At 38.1% G+C, this 22,069-nt stretch overlaps 1 protein-coding gene across 1 annotated transcript; it reads left to right on the forward strand.

Annotated features, from left to right (window-relative positions):
* The first annotated feature begins 751 nt into the window (after nucleotides 1–751).
* LOC100374256 (uncharacterized) lies at nucleotides 752–21,413 on the forward strand. The gene is made up of 14 exons (XM_085494471.1): nucleotides 752–1,187; nucleotides 1,287–2,339; nucleotides 2,430–3,461; nucleotides 3,579–10,331; nucleotides 10,447–10,503; nucleotides 10,743–10,853; nucleotides 11,140–11,255; nucleotides 11,626–11,696; nucleotides 13,968–14,128; nucleotides 15,732–15,912; nucleotides 16,105–16,172; nucleotides 18,518–18,638; nucleotides 18,975–19,278; nucleotides 20,819–21,413. Exons 1-14 carry the CDS (start codon nucleotides 752–754, stop codon nucleotides 20,840–20,842), a joined length of 10,488 nt encoding a protein of 3,495 aa, XP_085350597.1. The 3' UTR covers nucleotides 20,843–21,413.
* The last annotated feature ends 656 nt before the right edge of the window (nucleotides 21,414–22,069 follow it).

A 22,069-nucleotide genomic window follows, 5' to 3' on the forward strand; every position in this document is an offset into this window, starting at 1 on the left:
AACTCCAGTTACTGAACGTACAACACCAGTCATAACTGAGACTGCCAGGACATCCCCAACTGATGAATCTACCCTGTTTACAGGTACTCAAACTACTGAGCCAACATTTACTGTACTGACATCAGTTATCACAGAGGCAGACACAACACTAGTTACTGAACGTACAACACCAGTCATAACTGCGACTGTCAGGAAATCCCCAACTGATGAATCTACCCAGTTTACAGCCACTCAAACTACTGAGCCAACATTTACTGATCTGACATCAGTTATTACAGAGGAAGATACAACTCCAGTTACTGAACGTACAACAACAGTCATAACTGCGACTGTCAGAACAGAAGCAACTGATGAATCTACCCAGTTTACAAGTACTGAAACTACTGAGCCAACATTTACTGATCTGACATCAGTTATTACAGAGGAAGATACAACTCCAGTTACTGAACGTACAATACAAGTCATAACTGAGACTACCGGGACAGAAGCAACTCAAAAATATACCCAGTTTACAGGCACTCAAACTACTAAGCCTACATTCACTGATCTGACATCAGTCATTACAGAGGCAGGTACAACTCCAGTTACTGAACGTACAACACCAGTCATAAGTGAGATTACCAGAACAGAAGCAACCCCAAAATCTACCCAGTTTGCAGGTACTCAAACTACTGAGCCAACATTCACTGATCTGACATCAGTTATTACAGAGGAAGATACAACTCCAGTTACTGAACGTACAACTCCAGTCATGAGTGAGACTGCCAGAACAGACGCAACTCAAAAATATACCCAGTTTACAGGCACTCAAACTACTAAGCCTACATTCACTGATCTGACATCAGTCATTACAGAGGCAGGTACAACTCCAGTTACTGAACGTACAACACCAGTCATAAGTGAGACTGCCAGAGCAGAAGCAACTCAAAAATCAACCCAGTTTACAGGCACTCAAACTACTGAGCCAACATTTACTGATCTGACATCAGTCATTACAGAGTCAGATACAACTCCAGTTACTGAACATACAACACCAGTCGTTTCTGAGACTACCAGGACTGAAGCAACTCAAACATCTACCCAGTTTACAGGTAGTCAAACTATTGAGCCTGCATTTACTGATCTGACTTCAGTTATTACAGAGTCAGATGCAACTCCAATTACTGAACATACAACACCACTTATCAGTGAGACTGCCGGAACAAAAGCAACTCAAACATCTACCCAGTTTACAGGTACTCAAACTACTGAGCAAGCATTTACTGATCTGACATCAGTTATTGCAGTGGAAGATACAACTTCAGTTACTGAACATACAACACCAGTTATCAGTGAGACTGCCGGAACAAAATCAACTCAAACATCAATCCAGTTTACAGGTACTCAAACTACTGAGCAAGCATTTACTGATCTGACATCAGTTATTACAGAGGAAGATACAACTCTGGTTACTGAACGTACAACACCAATCATAAGTGAGACTGCCAGAACAGAAGGAACTCAAAAATCTACCCAGTTTACAGGCACTCAAACTACTGAGCCAAACTTTACTGATCTGACATCAGTTATTATAGAGGAAGATACAACTCCGGTCATGGAACGTACAACGCCAGTCATAAGTGAGACTGCCAGACCAGAAACAACTCAAAAATCTACCCAGTTTACAGGCACTCAAACTACTGAGCCTATATTCACTGATCTGACATCAGTTATCACAGAGGAAGATACAACTCCAGTTACTGAACGTACAATACAAGTCATAACTGAGACTACCGGGACAGAAGCAACTCAAAAATATACCCAGTTTACAGGCACTCAAACTACTAAGCCTACATTCACTGATCTGACATCAGTCATTACAGAGGCAGGTACAACTCCAGTTACTGAACGTACAACACCAGTCATAAGTGAGATTACCAGAACAGAAGCAACCCCAAAATCTACCCAGTTTGCAGGTACTCAAACTACTGAGCCAACATTCACTGATCTGACATCAGTTATTACAGAGGAAGATACAACTCCAGTTACTGAACGTACAACTCCAGTCATGAGTGAGACTGCCAGAACAGACGCAACTCAAAAATATACCCAGTTTACAGGCACTCAAACTACTAAGCCTACATTCACTGATCTGACATCAGTCATTACAGAGGCAGGTACAACTCCAGTTACTGAACGTACAACACCAGTCATAAGTGAGACTGCCAGAGCAGAAGCAACTCAAAAATCAACACAGTTTACAGGCACTCAAACTACTGAGCCAACATTTACTGATCTGACATCAGTCATTACAGAGTCAGATACAACTCCAGTTACTGAACATACAACACCAGTCATAAGTGAGACTGCCAGAACAGAATCATCTCAAAAATCTACCCAGTTTACAGGCACTCAAACTACTGAGCCTACATTTACTGATCTGACATCAGTTATTACAGAAGAAGGTACAACTCCAGTTACTGAACGTACAACACAAGTCATACCTGAGACTACCAGGACTGAAGCAACTCAAACATCTACCCAGTTTACAGGTACTCAAACTACTGAGCCAACATTTACAGACCTGACATCAGTTATTACAGAGGAAGACACAATTCCAGTTACTGAGCGTACAACACCAGTCATAAGCGAGACTGCCAGGACTGAAACAACTCAAAAATCTACCCTGTTTACTGGCACTCAAACTACTGAGCCAGCATTTACTGATCTCACATCAGTTATTACAGAAGCAGATGCAACTCCAATTACTGAACGTACAACACAAGTCATAACTGAGACTACCAGGACAGAAGCAACTCAAAAATCTACCCAGTTTAAAGGTACTCAAGCTACTGAGCCTACATTTACTGATCTAACTTCAGTTATTACAGAGGAAGATGCAACACATGCAACACATGTCATAACTGAGACTACCAGAACAGAAGCAACTCAAAAATCTACCCAGTTTACAGGCACTCAAACTACTGAGCCTACATTCACTGATCTCACATCAGTTATTACAGAAGCAGATGCAACTCCAGTTACTGAACGTACTACACCAGTCGTTTCTGAGACTACCAGGACTGAAGCACCTCAAACAACTACCCAGTTTACAGGTAATCAAACTACTGAGCAAGCATTTACTGATCTGACATCAGTTATTACAGAAGAAGATACAACTCCGGTTACTGAACGTACAACACCAGTCATAAGTAAGACTGCCAGAACAGAAGGAACTCAAAAATCTACCCAGTTTACAGGCACTCAAACTACTGAGCCAACATTTACTGACTTGACTTCAGTTATTAAAGAGGAAGATACAACTTCAGTTACTGAACGTACAATACCAGTCATAACTGAGACTACCAGGACAGAAGCAACTCAAAAATCTACCCAGTTTACAGGCACTCAAACTACTGAGCCAATATTTACTGACCTGACATCAGTTATTACAGAGGCAGATACAACTCTAGTAACTGAACGTACAACACAAGTCATAAATGAGATTACCAGGACTGAAGCAACTAAAAAATCTACCCGGTTTACGGGCACTCAAACTACTGAGCCAGAATTTACTGATCTGACATCAGTTATTACAGAGGCAGTTGCTACTCCAGTTACTGAGCGTACAACATCAGTCATAACAGAGACTACCAGGACTGAAGCAACACAAAAATCTACCCATTTTACAGGAACTCAAACTACTGAGCCAGCATATATTGATCTGACACCAATCACAAGTGAGACTGCTAGAACAGAAGCAACCCACAAATCCACCCAGTTTACAGGCACTCAAACTACTGAGGCAGGATTTACTGATCTGACATCAGTCATTACAGAGGAAGATACATATCCAATTACTGAACGTACAGCATCAGTCATAAGTGACACTGCCAAGACAGAAGCAACCAGAAAATCTACTCAGTTTACAGGCACACAAACTACTAGGCCTGCATCTACTGATCTGACATCAGTCATTACAGAGGAAGATACATCTCCAATTACTGAACGTACACAATCAGTCATATATGACACTGCCAAGACAGAAGCAATCAAAAAATCTACTCAGTTTACAGGCACACAAACTACTGGGCCTGCATCTACTGATCTGACATCAATTACTACAGTGGCAGATACAACTCCAGTTACTGAACATACAACATCAGTCACAAGTGAGACTGCCAAAATAGAAGCAACTCAAAAGTCTACACAATTTACAGGGACTCAAACTACTGAGCCTGCTTTTACTTATATGACATCTATTATTACAGAGGCAGATACAACTCCTTTTACTGAACGCACAACGCCTGTTATAACTGAGACTGCCAGGACAGAATTTACTCAAAAATTTACACTGGCTGAAACTTCTGAGTCTTTGTTTAGTGATCTAACATCATTTGTGACAAAGATAGATAGATCGTCGGTTACTGGACATACAACACCAGTCGTGACTCGAGAGGGTACTGTGACTCCAGTGACAGACATGACAAAGTCATCAATATTGTTGTCAGCCTCTAGTGTTACTCCACCAACATCGGCTTCAACAACACCTGAGTTTACTATCACTCCACAGACAGAATCTACAAAGACATCAACATTGTCAACAGCTACTAGTGTTCCTCCACCAACATTGGCTTCAACAGCGCCTGAGGTTATTGTCACTCCAGAGACAGAATCTATAAAGACATCAACATTGTCAACAGCTACTAGTGTTCCTCCACCAACATTGGCTTCAACAACGCCTGAGGATACTATCACTCCAGAGACAGAATCTACAAATACATCAACATTGTCAACATCCACTAGTGTTACTCCACCAACATTGGATTCAACTACACCTGAGGATACTATAACTCCAGAGACAGAATCTACAAAGACATCAACATTGTCAACATCCACTAGTGTTCCTCCACCTACATTGGATTCAACAACGCCTGAGGATACTATCACTCCAGAGACAGAATCTACAAATACATCAACATTGTCAACAGCCAGTAGTGTTACTCCACGAATAGTGGCTTCAACAACACCTGAGATTACTATCACTCCACAGACAGAATCTACAAAGACATCAACATTGTCAACAGCCACTAGTGTTGCTCCACCAACATTGGCTTCAACTTCACCTGAGATTACTATCACTCCACAGACAGAATCTACAAAGACATCAACATTGTCAACAGCCACTAGTGTTACTCCACCAACATTGGCTCCTACTACACCTGAGGTTACTGTCACTCCAGAGACAGAATCTACAAAGTCATCAACATTGTCAACAGCCAGTAGTGTTACTCCACGAATAGTGGCTTCAACAACGCCTGATGTTACTATCAGTCCAGAGACAGAATCAACAAAGACATCAATATTGTCAGCAGCCAGTAGTGTTCCTTCACCAACATCGGCTTCAACTACACCTGAGATTATTTTCACTCCAGAGACAGAATCTACAAAGACGTCAACATTGTCAACAGCCAGTAGTGTTACTCCACGAATAGTGGCTTCAACAACGCCTGATGTTACTATCAGTCCAGAGACAGAATCAACAAAGACATCAATATTGTCAGCAGCCAGTAGTGTTCCTCCACCAACATTGGCTTCAACTACATCTGAGGTTATTGTTACTCAAGATACAGAATATACAGTGACATCAACATTATCAACAGCCACTAGTGTTACTCCACCAACATTGGTTTCAACAACACCTGAGATTATTTTCACTCCAGAGACAGAATCTACAAAGACGTCAACATTGTCAGCAGCCACTAGTGTTCCTTCACCAACATCGGCTTCAACTTCACCTGAGATTATTTTCACTCCAGAGACAGAATCTACAAAGACGTCAACATTGTCAACAGCCACTAGTGTTCCTTCACCAACATCGGCTTCAACTTCACCTGAGATTATTTTCACTCCAGAGACAGAATCTACAAAGACGTCAAAATTGTCAACAGCCACTAGTGTTCCTCCACCAACATTGGCTTCAACTTCACCTGAGATTACTATCACTCCACAGACAGAATCAACAAAAACGTCAACATTTTCAACAGCCACTAGTGTTGCTCCACCAACATTGGCTTCAACAACACCTAAGGTTACTATCACTCCAGAGACAGAATCTACAAAGACATCAACATTGTCAGCAGGACCTAGTGTTCCTCCACCAACATTGGCTTCAACTACACCTGAGGATACTATCACTCCAGAGACAGAATCTACAAAGACATCAACATTGTCAACAGCCACTAGTGTTACTCCACCAACATTGGCTTCAACAACACCTGAGGATACTATCACTCCAGAGACAGAATCTACAAAGACATCAACATTGTCAACAGCCACTAGTGTTCCTCCACCAACATTGGCCTCAACAACACCTGAGATTTCTATCACTCCAGGGACAGAATCTATAAAGACATCAACATTGTCAACAGCCACTAGTGTTCCTCCACCAACATTGGCTTCAACAACGCCTGAGGTTGCTATAACTCCAGAGACAGAATCTACAAAGACATCAACATTGTCAACAACCACTAGTGTTCCTTCACCAGCATTGGCTTCAACAACGCCTGGGGTTACTATCACTCCAGAGACAGAATCTACAAAGACATCAACATTGTCAACAACCACTAGTGTTCCTTCACCAACATCGGCTTCAACTTCACCTGAGATTATTTTCACTCCAGAGACAGAATCTACAAAGACGTCAACATTGTCAACAACCACTAGTGTTACTCCACCAACATTGGATTCAACTACACCTGAGGTTACTATCACTCCAGAGACAGAATCTACAAAGTCATCAACATTGTCAACAGCCAGTAGTGTTACTCCACGAATAGTGGCTTCAACAACGCCTGATGTTACTATCAGTCCAGAGACAGAATCAACAAAGACATCAATATTGTCAGCAGCCAGTAGTGTTCCTTCACCAACATCGGCTTCAACTACACCTGAGATTATTTTCACTCCAGAGACAGAATCTACAAAGACGTCAACATTGTCAACAGCCAGTAGTGTTACTCCACGAATAGTGGCTTCAACAACGCCTGATGTTACTATCAGTCCAGAGACAGAATCAACAAAGACATCAATATTGTCAGCAGCCAGTAGTGTTCCTCCACCAACATTGGCTTCAACTACATCTGAGGTTATTGTTACTCAAGATACAGAATATACAGTGACATCAACATTATCAACAGCCACTAGTGTTACTCCACCAACATTGGTTTCAACAACACCTGAGATTATTTTCACTCCAGAGACAGAATCTACAAAGACATCAATATTGTCAGCAGCCAGTAGTGTTCCTCCACCAACATTGGCTTCAACTACATCTGAGGTTATTGTTACTCAAGATACAGAATATACAGTGACATCAACATTATCAACAGCCACTAGTGTTACTCCACCAACATTGGTTTCAACAACACCTGAGATTATTTTCACTCCAGAGACAGAATCTACAAAGACGTCAACATTGTCAGCAGCCACTAGTGTTCCTTCACCAACATCGGCTTCAACTTCACCTGAGATTATTTTCACTCCAGAGACAGAATCTACAAAGACGTCAACATTGTCAACAGCCACTAGTGTTCCTTCACCAACATCGGCTTCAACTTCACCTGAGATTATTTTCACTCCAGAGACAGAATCTACAAAGACGTCAAAATTGTCAACAGCCACTAGTGTTCCTCCACCAACATTGGCTTCAACTTCACCTGAGATTACTATCACTCCACAGACAGAATCAACAAAAACGTCAACATTTTCAACAGCCACTAGTGTTGCTCCACCAACATTGGCTTCAACAACACCTAAGGTTACTATCACTCCAGAGACAGAATCTACAAAGACATCAACATTGTCAGCAGGACCTAGTGTTCCTCCACCAACATTGGCTTCAACTACACCTGAGGATACTATCACTCCAGAGACAGAATCTACAAAGACATCAACATTGTCAACAGCCACTAGTGTTACTCCACCAACATTGGCTTCAACAACACCTGAGGATACTATCACTCCAGAGACAGAATCTACAAAGACATCAACATTGTCAACAGCCACTAGTGTTCCTCCACCAACATTGGCCTCAACAACACCTGAGATTTCTATCACTCCAGGGACAGAATCTATAAAGACATCAACATTGTCAACAGCCACTAGTGTTCCTCCACCAACATTGGCTTCAACAACGCCTGAGGTTGCTATAACTCCAGAGACAGAATCTACAAAGACATCAACATTGTCAACAACCACTAGTGTTCCTTCACCAGCATTGGCTTCAACAACGCCTGGGGTTACTATCACTCCAGAGACAGAATCTACAAAGACATCAACATTGTCAACAACCACTAGTGTTCCTTCACCAACATCGGCTTCAACTTCACCTGAGATTATTTTCACTCCAGAGACAGAATCTACAAAGACGTCAACATTGTCAACAACCACTAGTGTTACTCCACCAACATTGGATTCAACTACACCTGAGGTTACTATCACTCCAGAGACAGAATCTACAAAGTCATCAACATTGTCAACAGCCAGTAGTGTTACTCCACGAATAGTGGCTTCAACAACGCCTGATGTTACTATCAGTCCAGAGACAGAATCAACAAAGACATCAATATTGTCAGCAGCCAGTAGTGTTCCTTCACCAACATCGGCTTCAACTACACCTGAGATTATTTTCACTCCAGAGACAGAATCTACAAAGACGTCAACATTGTCAACAGCCAGTAGTGTTACTCCACGAATAGTGGCTTCAACAACGCCTGATGTTACTATCAGTCCAGAGACAGAATCAACAAAGACATCAATATTGTCAGCAGCCAGTAGTGTTCCTCCACCAACATTGGCTTCAACTACATCTGAGGTTATTGTTACTCAAGATACAGAATATACAGTGACATCAACATTATCAACAGCCACTAGTGTTACTCCACCAACATTGGTTTCAACAACACCTGAGATTATTTTCACTCCAGAGACAGAATCTACAAAGACGTCAACATTGTCAGCAGCCACTAGTGTTCCTTCACCAACATCGGCTTCAACTTCACCTGAGATTATTTTCACTCCAGAGACAGAATCTACAAAGATGTCAACATTGTCAACAGCCACTAGTGTTTCTTCACCAACATCGGCTTCAACTTCACCTGAGATTATTTTCACTCCAGAGACAGAATCTACAAAGACGTCAAAATTGTCAACAGCCACTAGTGTTCCTCCACCAACATTGGCTTCAACTTCACCTGAGATTACTATCACTCCACAGACAGAATCAACAAAAACGTCAACATTTTCAACAGCCACTAGTGTTGCTCCACCAACATTGGCTTCAACAACACCTAAGGTTACTATCACTCCAGAGACAGAATCTACAAAGACATCAACATTGTCAGCAGGACCTAGTGTTCCTCCACCAACATTGGCTTCAACTACACCTGAGGATACTATCACTCCAGAGACAGAATCTACAAAGACATCAACATTGTCAACAGCCACTAGTGTTACTCCACCAACATTGGCTTCAACAACACCTGAGGATACTATCACTCCAGAGACAGAATCTACAAAGACATCAACATTGTCAACAGCCACTAGTGTTCCTCCACCAACATTGGCCTCAACAACACCTGAGATTTCTATCACTCCAGGGACAGAATCTATAAAGACATCAACATTGTCAACAGCCACTAGTGTTCCTCCACCAACATTGGCTTCAACAACGCCTGAGGTTGCTATAACTCCAGAGACAGAATCTACAAAGACATCAACATTGTCAACAACCACTAGTGTTCCTTCACCAGCATTGGCTTCAACAACGCCTGGGGTTACTATCACTCCAGAGACAGAATCTACAAAGACATCAACATTGTCAACAACCACTAGTGTTCCTTCACCAACATCGGCTTCAACTTCACCTGAGATTATTTTCACTCCAGAGACAGAATCTACAAAGACGTCAACATTGTCAACAACCACTAGTGTTACTCCACCAACATTGGATTCAACTACACCTGAGGTTACTATCACTCCAGAGACAGAATCTACAAAGACATCAACATTGTCAACAACCACTAGTGTTCCTTCACCAACATCGGCTTCAACTTCACCTGAGATTATTTTCACTCCAGAGACAGAATCTACAAAGACATCAACATTGTCAACAGCCACTACTGTTACTCCACCAACAATGGATTCAACTACAGAATTGACCTCAACGTTTCCAGTAACCACAGCAATAGAATTGCAAGGATCCTCGACAATGCCATCTGTTACTGGTTCAGACATGAGTCTTACCACACCATCATTGATCACTATATTTTCAAAAAGTACTAAAGATGCAGGTAAGTACTACAATCATCTGGAATATTCTGTGCTTCATGCATATCGTTTAAGTCACTTGATTTGAATTCCATCGCATACATCCTCAATAGGGATAACATTTTTTTCATGTTTCAGCCCCCAAAACGACGCACTCTATTTTTTCCACAAGTGTAACGCCAACTACTGAACTAGGTACGTAATCGAAAGTCTATAAGTCTTCGCCAATATTTGTTGTATGATTGTAAATCTGGTATTCAGTGTGTAATATTAACCAATTGTTTAGCGTAGTTGAGTCGATCTTGTTTTCTCATTACCAGTATATAGATATATATATATATATATATATATATATATATATATATATATATATATATATATATATATATATATATATATGAATTGGCTCATATAATCTTAAAATATCTTTTCAGATGATCCTTGTGATCCCAATCCGTGCTTGAATGGGGGAACATGTGTGATTAATGGCAACGACTATCATTGTAAATGTCAACGCTTTTACAACGGAAAAAGATGTGAAAATAGTATGTAAACATTGGAGTTTTTTTACTATTATTGAACTATGCATGCAATAAATAATATTTACTTGATTGAACTGATCGGATGTTAACGATATTCGACGTTTTCATTTGGTTTTACTCAGCTTCCTTCTTATGGGAGATTGTGTTATGCTTGTGATCAAGAGTAGGAAAGGCTTGTTATCTTGTTTACCACTCATGAGCACATTTTCTTTTAGAGAACCGTTTAAAATGCAAGACTCCGTGTAAGAAATTTGATGTAATGTATCATTTTGTAATATCATTTCTCCAGATGTTCAGAATAGTCCTCGACTTGAAATTAGAATAATAAATGTGGAGTGGCAAGAGGAATTATCAGACCCCACATCACAGGAGTTCGCGACAGTTTCTACTAATATTGAGAATGAGGTAAGTGTGTCAAGTCGATTTTAAGGGCACATTACCACTTCGTTACTTGTCAACGTACATGTATATTCGATTCGGCAATTGCGGTAATTGCGTCATTGAAAATATGTTCCTTATACATATATCATGAGTTCGACCGTGTACAATATTCTGCAGAATTATCATTTGTAAATTGGTAGAAGCAGTGCTTTCATCTTCCAAAGTTGAGGCTTTGTAACGAATTTTGTCTCACCTCAAAATTCTCATGTTCAAGCCGAATTTTGCAAATGTCAACATGTTACTGCATACCTGCCAGCTCATTCCCGGACCACTGTCTTTTAATTTCATTATTAGATATATATTACATTTCATGTACGTCTTATTTTATATTCAGGTTACTTTTCTTCTGTTAAATGTATCCGATATTTTAACATTTTTCATCAAAGTAGAGGTAATACAGTTCAAGTAAGTGCAATCATCATATATTTGTCTACTCTTAACAATTTGCCATACAAACCGCAAACTCTTTGCGGGCTTTTGTGTAACGTTTTATATTTGTCATATAACATATGTATTGTCCCTGATCTTCAATAATCCATTGGCATGAATGACGTAATCAAACAACATATCACGTGCACGTAGAATCCAAAAATCGTCTGTTGAATTAAAGGCACTGTAATGTTATTCTGTCACTAAAATAATGATTGTCTACAGACATGATAAATATAATCAGTTGTTAAGGGTTGTATTAACGAAGCATTAAATATTGGGTGTACATGGATACGTTCGACCTAAAACAGAAAATTGGTATGAGATGCAGACTTAAATACCTGCCTGTATACTGCACTGCACGGCAAAACTGTACAACGTGCACTGACAGATCCCAAATAATAAAAAAAAAACGTTTCAGTTTCATTTGAAAGATGTACGGATTTTCAATGGAGTTTAACGCGCGGTTGTCGTCGCACAGCGATTGTTTGAATTTCATGTAAATAAACAATGTATTTTACACGCGTTGTATACGTCGCTATGAGTCCCATATCGAACAGGATGCGGCGCGACGACTGCCGCCCTTTAACTAACACATTTTAGTGTTTAAGTGTTTAGTGGTCAACGAAGGGATGAGACAATAGCAACACAACAGCGTAGCGGCATTTTCTATCATTAAAATATTTCAAAACTATTATGGTCATAATGAAACGTACGCCTCCCTAATGCGAGCACACTAATCAGAAATAGCGTACCTTTTCAAAGACAAATTTAGTTATGAATATATTTGTAGGTCGTCTTATGCTTTCAAGAACATTTTTTGTTGAGTATATTACTATATTTACATATTATAAAAGCGTCTAAATAAATAGAATCATAACAAATCATATGCAACAAAAATAAACACGCATCAATTGTGACGTGCGTCATTGGTTGGTAACAGTGAATTACAAATCACGTAGTATATGGATGATATTCAATGAATGACGTCACCGTGTAATAACGTGTCGTAATAATTATATAATGGGGTTGTAGTTTTCACATGATGATAAATATGGGAAATTTAGTGACCTAGATTTTGTGTTGCACATACAAATAAAAAAAAATAAGTTAAATTAGTTGTAACTTACGTTGTGTTTACGTATGTATTCGGTCTGAATAAAAGTTCAGTTCAAAAAGACATTACGGAGTGCAAAATGTGCTTGAGTTCATTATGAGTCACCGGGGAGTACATTGTTATTATTTTGTAGCATTGACAATGCCAGTGAATTTTCACACGTTAAAACTAAGATAATTTATAGAAACGACCGAAAACATTCAACAGAATCACGTCTACATTATATGGGCCTTGTAATTTGTATACTGTTTATAACGTCAACGCGTTCACGCAACGATTCCCATTCACACACAATCACAATGCACTGCGCAGCGGTCATTTCAACATAACACGTATGCAAAAAATAGACACACTAGAAACTCCTTATGCTACATGATGTTAATTTTGCGATGATCGGGAGGATCAGTGATGTGTAGATGGGTTGAAGCTCGTAAACTAGACAGCGACGGCTTGCTATACTCGACCATCTTGCTTGCGAGCTGTAGCGTAAAATTGCATTTTCGAGCACATTTAACTGGAATTCGTCGACATCAATAAAACGGGTCACTGTGTTTGCCTTTGGTGAGCTATGTTTATTCACGCGTTGGACATCGATACCCGTTGTTTCTCGCGAAGTTGCGATTGGCCAGACGAAGATTTGTGTTTGTCGTTATGGCGGTAATGACATTTTTCATATAAACTAAGAACAAATAATTATTTTTCATATAGCTCAGAGTTATTCATTTTCAGTTTTGATTTTAATCGTGTTCACCCAATAATTTCCCTTATTATTAAATGTTCGTCTCTTTATTACTTTTTCCGAAGTCATCATTCTATTCCTATGCATGGTACGGGGCCTTGATGCTCAATAATGCAATACATTATCGCGAATAATCAGTGTGGCAATGGTATTGACAATTCTATAATATAATTATTTTTAATGATTCTCAGAGTAATCGTTCAACGAGCCGCAATAATTTCAATTTTGTTAACTATACATTTAATATCTAAGATTCATTCAAAACTCATTCAAACTTCACTGTTTATTTTTTTACTATACCTTTATGATATTTTTTTATTTATTCCATTCACACTAAAGCCATGTGTGGGTTGAACTTTGAACTGAGTTTTGTTGTGTACATTTTTTTCAGACGTGGAAGTGTCATTTCCGTTTTTGATTTGATATTTAATGGCACGGCACCGGAACAAGAGAAAACAGCTATTAGCGAAATACAGAAAAGTGTTGTGCAAGACCAGAAAATTGGAGACTTAGATGTGAAAGAGCTCCTTGCAGCCACAAGCAGTCAGAAAAGTAAGTACAGAAATATTACCATTCAAGACAACATCGAGGCATGTTAGTTAGACTGAAGACATAGTATATAGAGTGATATAATGATTCAACGATCAACAATATGAATGTTACCTTATTATCATGCCTGTCCCATGTGATATAGCTCATCAAACTATCAATATCTATATGGATACTGATTATTTTATTGGTCGATGCACTGAAATGTGACGTCATCTTCAAAGATAGAGAAGCATGGCTCATTTTGATGACTTCGCACTATTTAAGATAACTGTTTCGAATATGATAAATATGAATGAATGTTTCCTCAATATACCAATCATTTAAGACACTCAGCAGCGTGCGTTTTAGTGTTAGTAGACGCATTTAATTCCCTCGGTGTCATAAAACGGGACTACATCAAAAGTTAAATGTTACTAATATTTTACTTCAAACATTGCTTTCGGTAAAATATGTTAAAGCGGGGGAGTCGTAACCTACGCAAGCGTCAGGTGGCCATAGCGTGTCATTGTTTTAAATAGAATCTTTTATAAACTCAATACTACACGGTTACGAATCGGAGATTCTATTTATCCCATTTAACCATTTCGTCATGAGCGCATCGACGTCTTAAACTTTCTTGAATACGGGAATACGGGATCGTCGTCATCTGCGCACGCGCGGGAATTGAGTCCCAGGCTATAATAACAACACACGCTAAGAACGCAAAAGCTCATGGACTCATGGGTAGACGCTTGTTTGTAAAACAATGACACGCTATGGCCACCTGACGCTTGCGTAGGTTACGACTCCCCCGCTTTAACATATTTTACCGAAAGCAATGTTTGAAGTAAAATATTAGTAACATTTAACTTTTGATGTAGTCCCGTTTTATGACACCGAGGGAATTAAATGCGTCTACTAACACTAAAACGCACGCTGCTGAGTGTCTTAAATGATTGGTATATTGAGGAAACATTCATTCATATTTATCATATTCGAAACAGTTATCTTAAATAGTGCGAAGTCATCAAAATGAGCCATGCTTCTCTATCTTTGAAGATGACGTCACATTTCAGTGCATCGACCAATAAGATAATCAGTATATAATTTGTATATAATGCTACCCTAATTAGAAATTCTCTATAAAACTAGCGTGCTACCTTTTATTATCTAGGTATAACTGAGCATGCAATTGCGTATATAAATTGACATACCAGTTTGAGTTTGTGTGTGATGTTACGTTATTACGTTACATTATGTGAGCGATACGTAAGACCGTCCAACTACGTACGTCTGGAATGTGTAGCCTCATTCGATTACGTCATAGCCTCGATTGATTATGCCAGTAATTTGTAGGCCAATATTCGGTCCTTCATGACGTATACTGTCACCATTTGTACACAGTAAATACATTGGGTTATAAATACTATAGTGTTTCAAAATTGTCAAATCCCGCTGTGATAGATGTATGTCTATGCATATTCGTGATTGTGACATGATGAGCTTTGATGAACCAATATGGCGGATACAAAAATGTACTGGGGCAAACAAGACACATGCCACCGCTTCCATATACAACATGTAAACCGTTTAGTAGATTGTATTAAACTATGTTTCTTTTTAGATCCTGAAGTGTTGTACAGGGATCCTTGTCATTTCACCAGGTGTCCCGACAGAATGTACTGCAAGTCATTCATCAATGAATATTGTATATCTGTATGTAACGAGAATCCCAATTATTGCCCACTTGGATCTCAGTGTGTGAATATGACAGATCATCAAACGAATCCTTTCATTAAATGCCAGTAAGTAACGTGGGTATATGGAACACTAAGACACAATTATACAATAACATGTAAACGCTAAACATAGAATTGAATTGAAACTCACTCTCTGTTACGCTATATTGTACTGTAACTATGCACCCGTATTAACATTTGATACCGTGTTGGCCAGAAACATTTGTTTACGCTAATTAAACTAAAATTAAATTACAGGTGTCCAGCTGGTACGTCCGGGCCTAACTGTACAACTGAAGTTACTATTATGCCGACAAACAACCAAGGTAAAAAGAAAATGCTCTTTTTTTTGTTATACTATAAAGTTCCCTAGTTTGGTTTAGACCCCACTCAAATTAATGAGCCTTTGATTTTCAACTGCAATGGTTGACTGTGACTAGTTACCCATGGTTAGTCTCTGTATTTCAAGTCTGTATGAGCATGGTTGATAGTAAACTAATATGGTTTCCATAATTATGAAAAGTTGATTGATAGTCGAGTGTCTACTGATTTCTAATCCTTCTACGTTCATGTTCCTTTTCAGTACTGTATGACTTGTATTTATGATATTTAAATTCCCTTCTAATTCACTCCACATATCATGATTATTACGCATGTGTTCACAATTTATCTTATATTATAATGCTGTAATATTCAGTGAAGTGACAACATACAATATCCCTATGTATTTCCACTCTCATCCAAAACTATACTTCCTGTATATTTCACTATACAAGACAAATACTGGTCAGCAATCATGCTAGCGTAATTGTACCAACGTGCGTTGTCACATTCTGTGTATTCCTTCCTAACATTCGTCATAATGAGACATGTACTCGTTACTGTGCATATCTGTGCATATTATTCAAATTTGAAGCGTTATACATAGTATACCAGCCAGAAACATTGTTCTGATTGGTCGATAACGCATTTATCTATAATTATTATAATTACACGATATCCCAGGATTTGCTGTGTTTAGAAATGAGCCATAAATGTTAAAACCTTGTCAACCTTAATCGTCATTAATATTCTTTTGAATTACGAATATAGCACGTTATGAATAAAAATCGCTCGGATTCAAAACGAGAAGCGTGAGAAAAGTATAATTTTCAAACATTATGCAAACGACGCTGGAAAAATAGTTACCGTCTGTAGGAGCTCGTTCGTTTTTCAACAATCAGAACGCAATCGGGCACAAAGCTCTAAACCATGTCTTTATTTGTTTACATATGTTAACGTTGCCTCTGATAAGAAACTAAATCTCGTAATTAGTTCGAATTAGCGCCATCGTTGAATGTATGTATGATCGCTGTATGTTAGTTCCAGGGACCATTAAGATTGTATCTCGGTTGCAAATAGAACGTTTCGGGTGCTGTATTACATTTGTACATGGTTTTCGACGCATTCTATTTCTCGTGATTACGTTTAAAATGTGAAACTACTATAATAATAGTCAGCCCAGAAGCGAGTATACCACTCGATTTTGACCACTTTACACCACCGTGTATATGTTGTGAAATTTGTTCGAATCTCTTGATATATAGCGTAGTGGTTATTCCTTAACTATTCATTGGATGTACACTCCTGCTATGTAAGCAGTAAGCTATACATGTATTTATTGTCACCCTGGAAACTTACTAAATTGAAAAGTCCAGTTTTCACAACATTTCATTTGAAATCAATCAAGTAATAGACATAACATAAAGTGTTAAATGTCAATTTTGACTATTCTTCATGACATTGTATTTCGATTTTTTATATTTTGTGCCCATGCTAACGAAAGAATAATAGGCATTTGAACCTTTTCAATAAGTGCAAAACATGTTGTCTCACTTTCTCTATGATCAAGCTATTAAATGTTCACTGATTGTCGTTCAGCAAATATATATATTGATATAGAGACACTGGTTACTGATTGTGGTAAAATAACTATGGTTCACAATAAGATGGTTGTCTGTTGGAACCCTGCAGGTCCATCATATTGTTTCATTGGGCTTAGCACTTTACTCCAGTACTTTTCTTCGCAAAGAAATGAATAGGTACCTGGCAGTGCAGTAATTAAAACGTATGGGCTTAGCTTTTACCTGCCTTGATTATGTTTCTAAGAGAGTTAAAGGTGTTTTACGATTTGATTCATATGGCCGTGCGACAAGGACTAATGATGTGAAATATGTGAGCATTTTGTTTTTCAGATATAGGGTGGTATTATTAATCGTTTAAATTGATTTGCCTAAACAGTTACATGTGCGTGGATGTGCTACGTGGACATATAAAACGTTGTGATAATCCATGTAATGGCATAATGCAAATTATCGTAAATGTAATACATATTCAAATAATTATTTGACCCCTTTTTATCATTTTTTAAAATATAGTCCTCGACACCCAATCGTTTTTTTTTAATCTACCGACCTTGTTTTTAAATTACTAATTTCACGTAGTCCGAAAAAAGTGGTTTGTGAACCATTGTGTTTTTATCTTGTACAGCGTTAACATTTTGTAAATAATAGTTTCTAGTAATTCACGAAAACCGCAATGATCACTCGCAAGATGACATCAAATTTCACAAGATTGTGCTTGAGTTGTACAGTAGTTGTGTTTATACCGTTCTATTATATTTTTTTGGCAGCTGAAAATAACACATGGGTATGGGTGTTAATTGCTGTAACTGGCTTAGTCTTGTCATTACTCTGTTGTTGCTGTTGTTGTATTGTGTGCATAGCACGTCGTAGAAGGCGTGAACAAAAAGAGTAAGTATCATTCCTCACAATTAAAGTAAATCATACTGCAAGTGTTATAGCAATAGACGCGTAAAATACAGAATAATTATATAAACTTGCTTCCGTAGAAACAAATACTTTGTGATTTTCTCATTCATAAACGTTTACTTTGGCGACCATTTCGAAAATGTGTCAAAACACAAAACTAATTTTGAAAGGTAGTTCAATTTTGTTCTGGCTTTCTATTAGCCCTATACAGTACGACATTTATGAACACTCGTGTGTCGAATGTGCGTGTTAGCAGAGGTCAGACATCTTCATTACAAGATGTCATTAACCCATACATGATATTATTCTTGTTTTTAGAAAAATTGAATACATCTACAACATTACAACCAGTAGTAGCAGTGAGTATCCTTACCCGAGGAGTAGTTACGACACTGATGCTGACAGTGACTACTACTACGACCATGAATTCCCGGAAGATTCATCTGTGGACTGGAATGCTGTGGAACATATGTACCGGGATAATATCGCTTATGGAGCAGCAGAAGATTCCAACTTTGCATACAGATGGGACTACCAAGTTGGAGAAGAATTTGACGGTCAATTTACTATTCAACGACCACATGTTGATATTAATCATTACATCACCGATGACTCTGACTTTGTAGGTATCAATTAATAATAATAACTAATAATTAAAATATCAATAACAGTGATCAGAACACTTTAATTGAACCTTGATTGGAACATCCATATATTAATAAACATCAAAATGCATGCATTCAAACAATTTCGTGATTTTTAAATAATTGTGATGCCAAATTCTCAATTGTGATATTGAAATATAAAATTATAATACTAATTATGCAAATTAGACAAATGCATACTCAAAAAAATGTATATTCATATGTGTATAGTAGTGTATAGCTTGTTTTCAATATTCATTCATAAAAAATGGTCATTCTGTCAATGGTGAATACCTCGTAAATGCGTCTCTCATAATAACAAAAACGAGTGTATATTACCATTGGCAAAAGACACTATTTGATTAAAAGACCATTTTATGTTCACTGCGAGAAACCACAGGAAAAGCAATGTCTTAGCTCGTGGTAGCGTCAAAACTTGTGAAATTCGACGGGGTATACAAATTTGATGATTGTCAATTTTGTTTCGCGCCTTTCACGCAATACGCGAGATCTCGCAGAGAACTGCAACTCATCAATTCGCAAAACTGAGTCCGATGATTGTGTAGTCTCTCCGTCTTCTTCTCTGCTTTGCTTTGTGTCTCATATTAGTTTACACTATCTCCTTCTCGTGTGTTATGGCTATGATATTCCGCTTTCTGCCCTGGTTCCCGTGGTAGCTAACATTGTCTTTTTCTCTGCTTGGTGTGCCATGTAAGTTATTATATCTTCCTTTCTGCCCAGTTCCCATGGTAGTTAACGTTCTCTCATTCTTTTTTTTTTGATGTCTAATTGTTGCATACATTTTCCCTCTCTGCTTAGTGTATCATGGCAGCTTACTTTCTTATTCCTATTTAGTCATTCACGTTACCAACATCAAAGTAACCACAATGAACAATAAAAGCAGTTACTATTCCCCAATGGCTGACCAATCCGTGTGTAGGTTTCTTACCACTAATTACGTAATCATTGTAGTGTACGTTTGACCTGCGGAAATTGTTTCAGAAGCGTCACTTACAACATCGTCAGGATAAGCCATGAGCGTCACTGCAAGACATTTTTTTTAAATGCTGCTTTGACCGTCTATCAAGACGAAAAGAGACATATATAAACAATTACATTCTTGGTTAGCTATAGTATACTTAGGGCATGCATCACCGATGAATTCTCGCCTTTTAAATATTTTTGTTTAAGAAAACGTCGTGAAAACAATCACTAATCAGCAAGTATTTTAGATCAAGAATACTTGTCCTTTATTACAACTAAAAGATTGGTTCTATGTAATGGAAGAGATGCACGTTCCCTTTATGTAATTTCGAGCAATTAAATATTTATGCAGGGATATTCTATCACGTCTTTATTATGTTAACAACCATGTGCCCCCCTCTCCCCCATAATTCACCGGTCACTTGTGGTTGTACTCATTAGTTTGTGTCTTTTAATTTTTGTTTGAATTCTAACCTTTTTACTGAATATGAATACGTTGAGTAAGTGACATCTATATGTTTTTATTATTTACAGAAACTCAGCGAGGAGGATATTTAATTTAGATCGCATTGTAATGATGCTTATGTGTGGGATTTAGCATCTACTGCCAACTATTCAATTTGAATTATCAGAAAATAACAATAAATATAATATATTAAGATTAGTTTTATTTGCCATTGCTGCATTTGACAATAACTTAGTATTTTAATTTGTATACGTAGTTTTATGTAATATTTTTAATATATCTATAATCCATAACGATGTTCATTGTTTTGTTTTGATGATTATAACATTTCAGAATGAAATTTTCACAAAAAAATATAAACTCTATTTTCTTCAAGACAAATGACACTCCAAGACAAGCTGCTGTATTTTACAATAATTAACATACTACTAACATTTAATTATATTTATATATTGATTCTAGAAAAGAAGAGTTTAATTGTGTTTTAAGTGCAATTGTTACTATTATCGAGTATTTACATCAATTTAAGCAAATAACGTAATTTCACTTCATGACATGTCACTTGTGTCAGCAGAATATTTTACTTATGTTTCGTATGTATTTTTTCCTACCTGTATAGATGAATTATTATAAATAATAAATAAATAAATATTAAATGGCAAATATGTACACAAGATATACACAAATTGTTTTTTTTATGAGATTTGGATGAGATTTCGACCATATATTACTTATTAGTTGTTTCCCGATGTGTTGATGATGTGGATGCACATTCAGCAGTGGAAGTAGATTACAATCAGCCCGACTGTGAGACTCGAGGCATTCGTATTTGGAAAGGCGGCAACTTTATCTCGTGGTGTACGTAAACATTCAGTTCAGTTTTCCTAGTCTCAAAGGGTAGCGGTTTTCATGGGTCAACTGATATAATACCCACATACATATGCTTATGCTTGAATTGTGGTGATCCTCATTTCCGCATCTGTAATCTATTTACATGTAGGACCAGTGCACCTTTCTTATATATTGCCCTATAGCGGCAAATATGTCTGTGGCGTGAATGAGTGAATGAACGGCTTTTTGAAGCGAGGGAGTCGTCACCTGCGCATGCGTCAGATGGCCATAGCGTGTCATTGTTTACAAACATGCGTCTACCCATAAGCCTTTGCGTTTTAGCGTGTGTTGTTATAGTCACTTGGGACTCAATTCCCGTGCGTGCGCAGGTAACGACTTTCTCGCTTCAAGATCCGCAGTCGTCCGATAATTGTTATTTGAGTCAGAGCACATATACAAAGCAGAGTTTGATGCGTCAAAAAAAAAAC

Source organism: Saccoglossus kowalevskii, chromosome 20 (genome assembly GCF_978046115.1).
Source record: "Saccoglossus kowalevskii chromosome 20, keSacKowa6.1, whole genome shotgun sequence".
Classification (NCBI taxonomy): Eukaryota; Metazoa; Hemichordata; class Enteropneusta; family Harrimaniidae; genus Saccoglossus; species Saccoglossus kowalevskii.

Coding starts and splice junctions, on each gene's coding strand:
- LOC100374256 (XM_085494471.1), top strand. CDS start 752: ATGAGTGAGACTGCCAGAACAGACGCAACTCAAAAATATACCCAGTTT. Junction 2,340..2,429: donor ACATACAACACCAGTCATAA/GTGAGACTGCCA, acceptor ATCTGACATCAG/TTATTACAGAAGAAGGTACA. Junction 11,697..13,967: donor GTAGAGGTAATACAGTTCAA/GTAAGTGCAATC, acceptor CATTTTTTTCAG/ACGTGGAAGTGTCATTTCCG.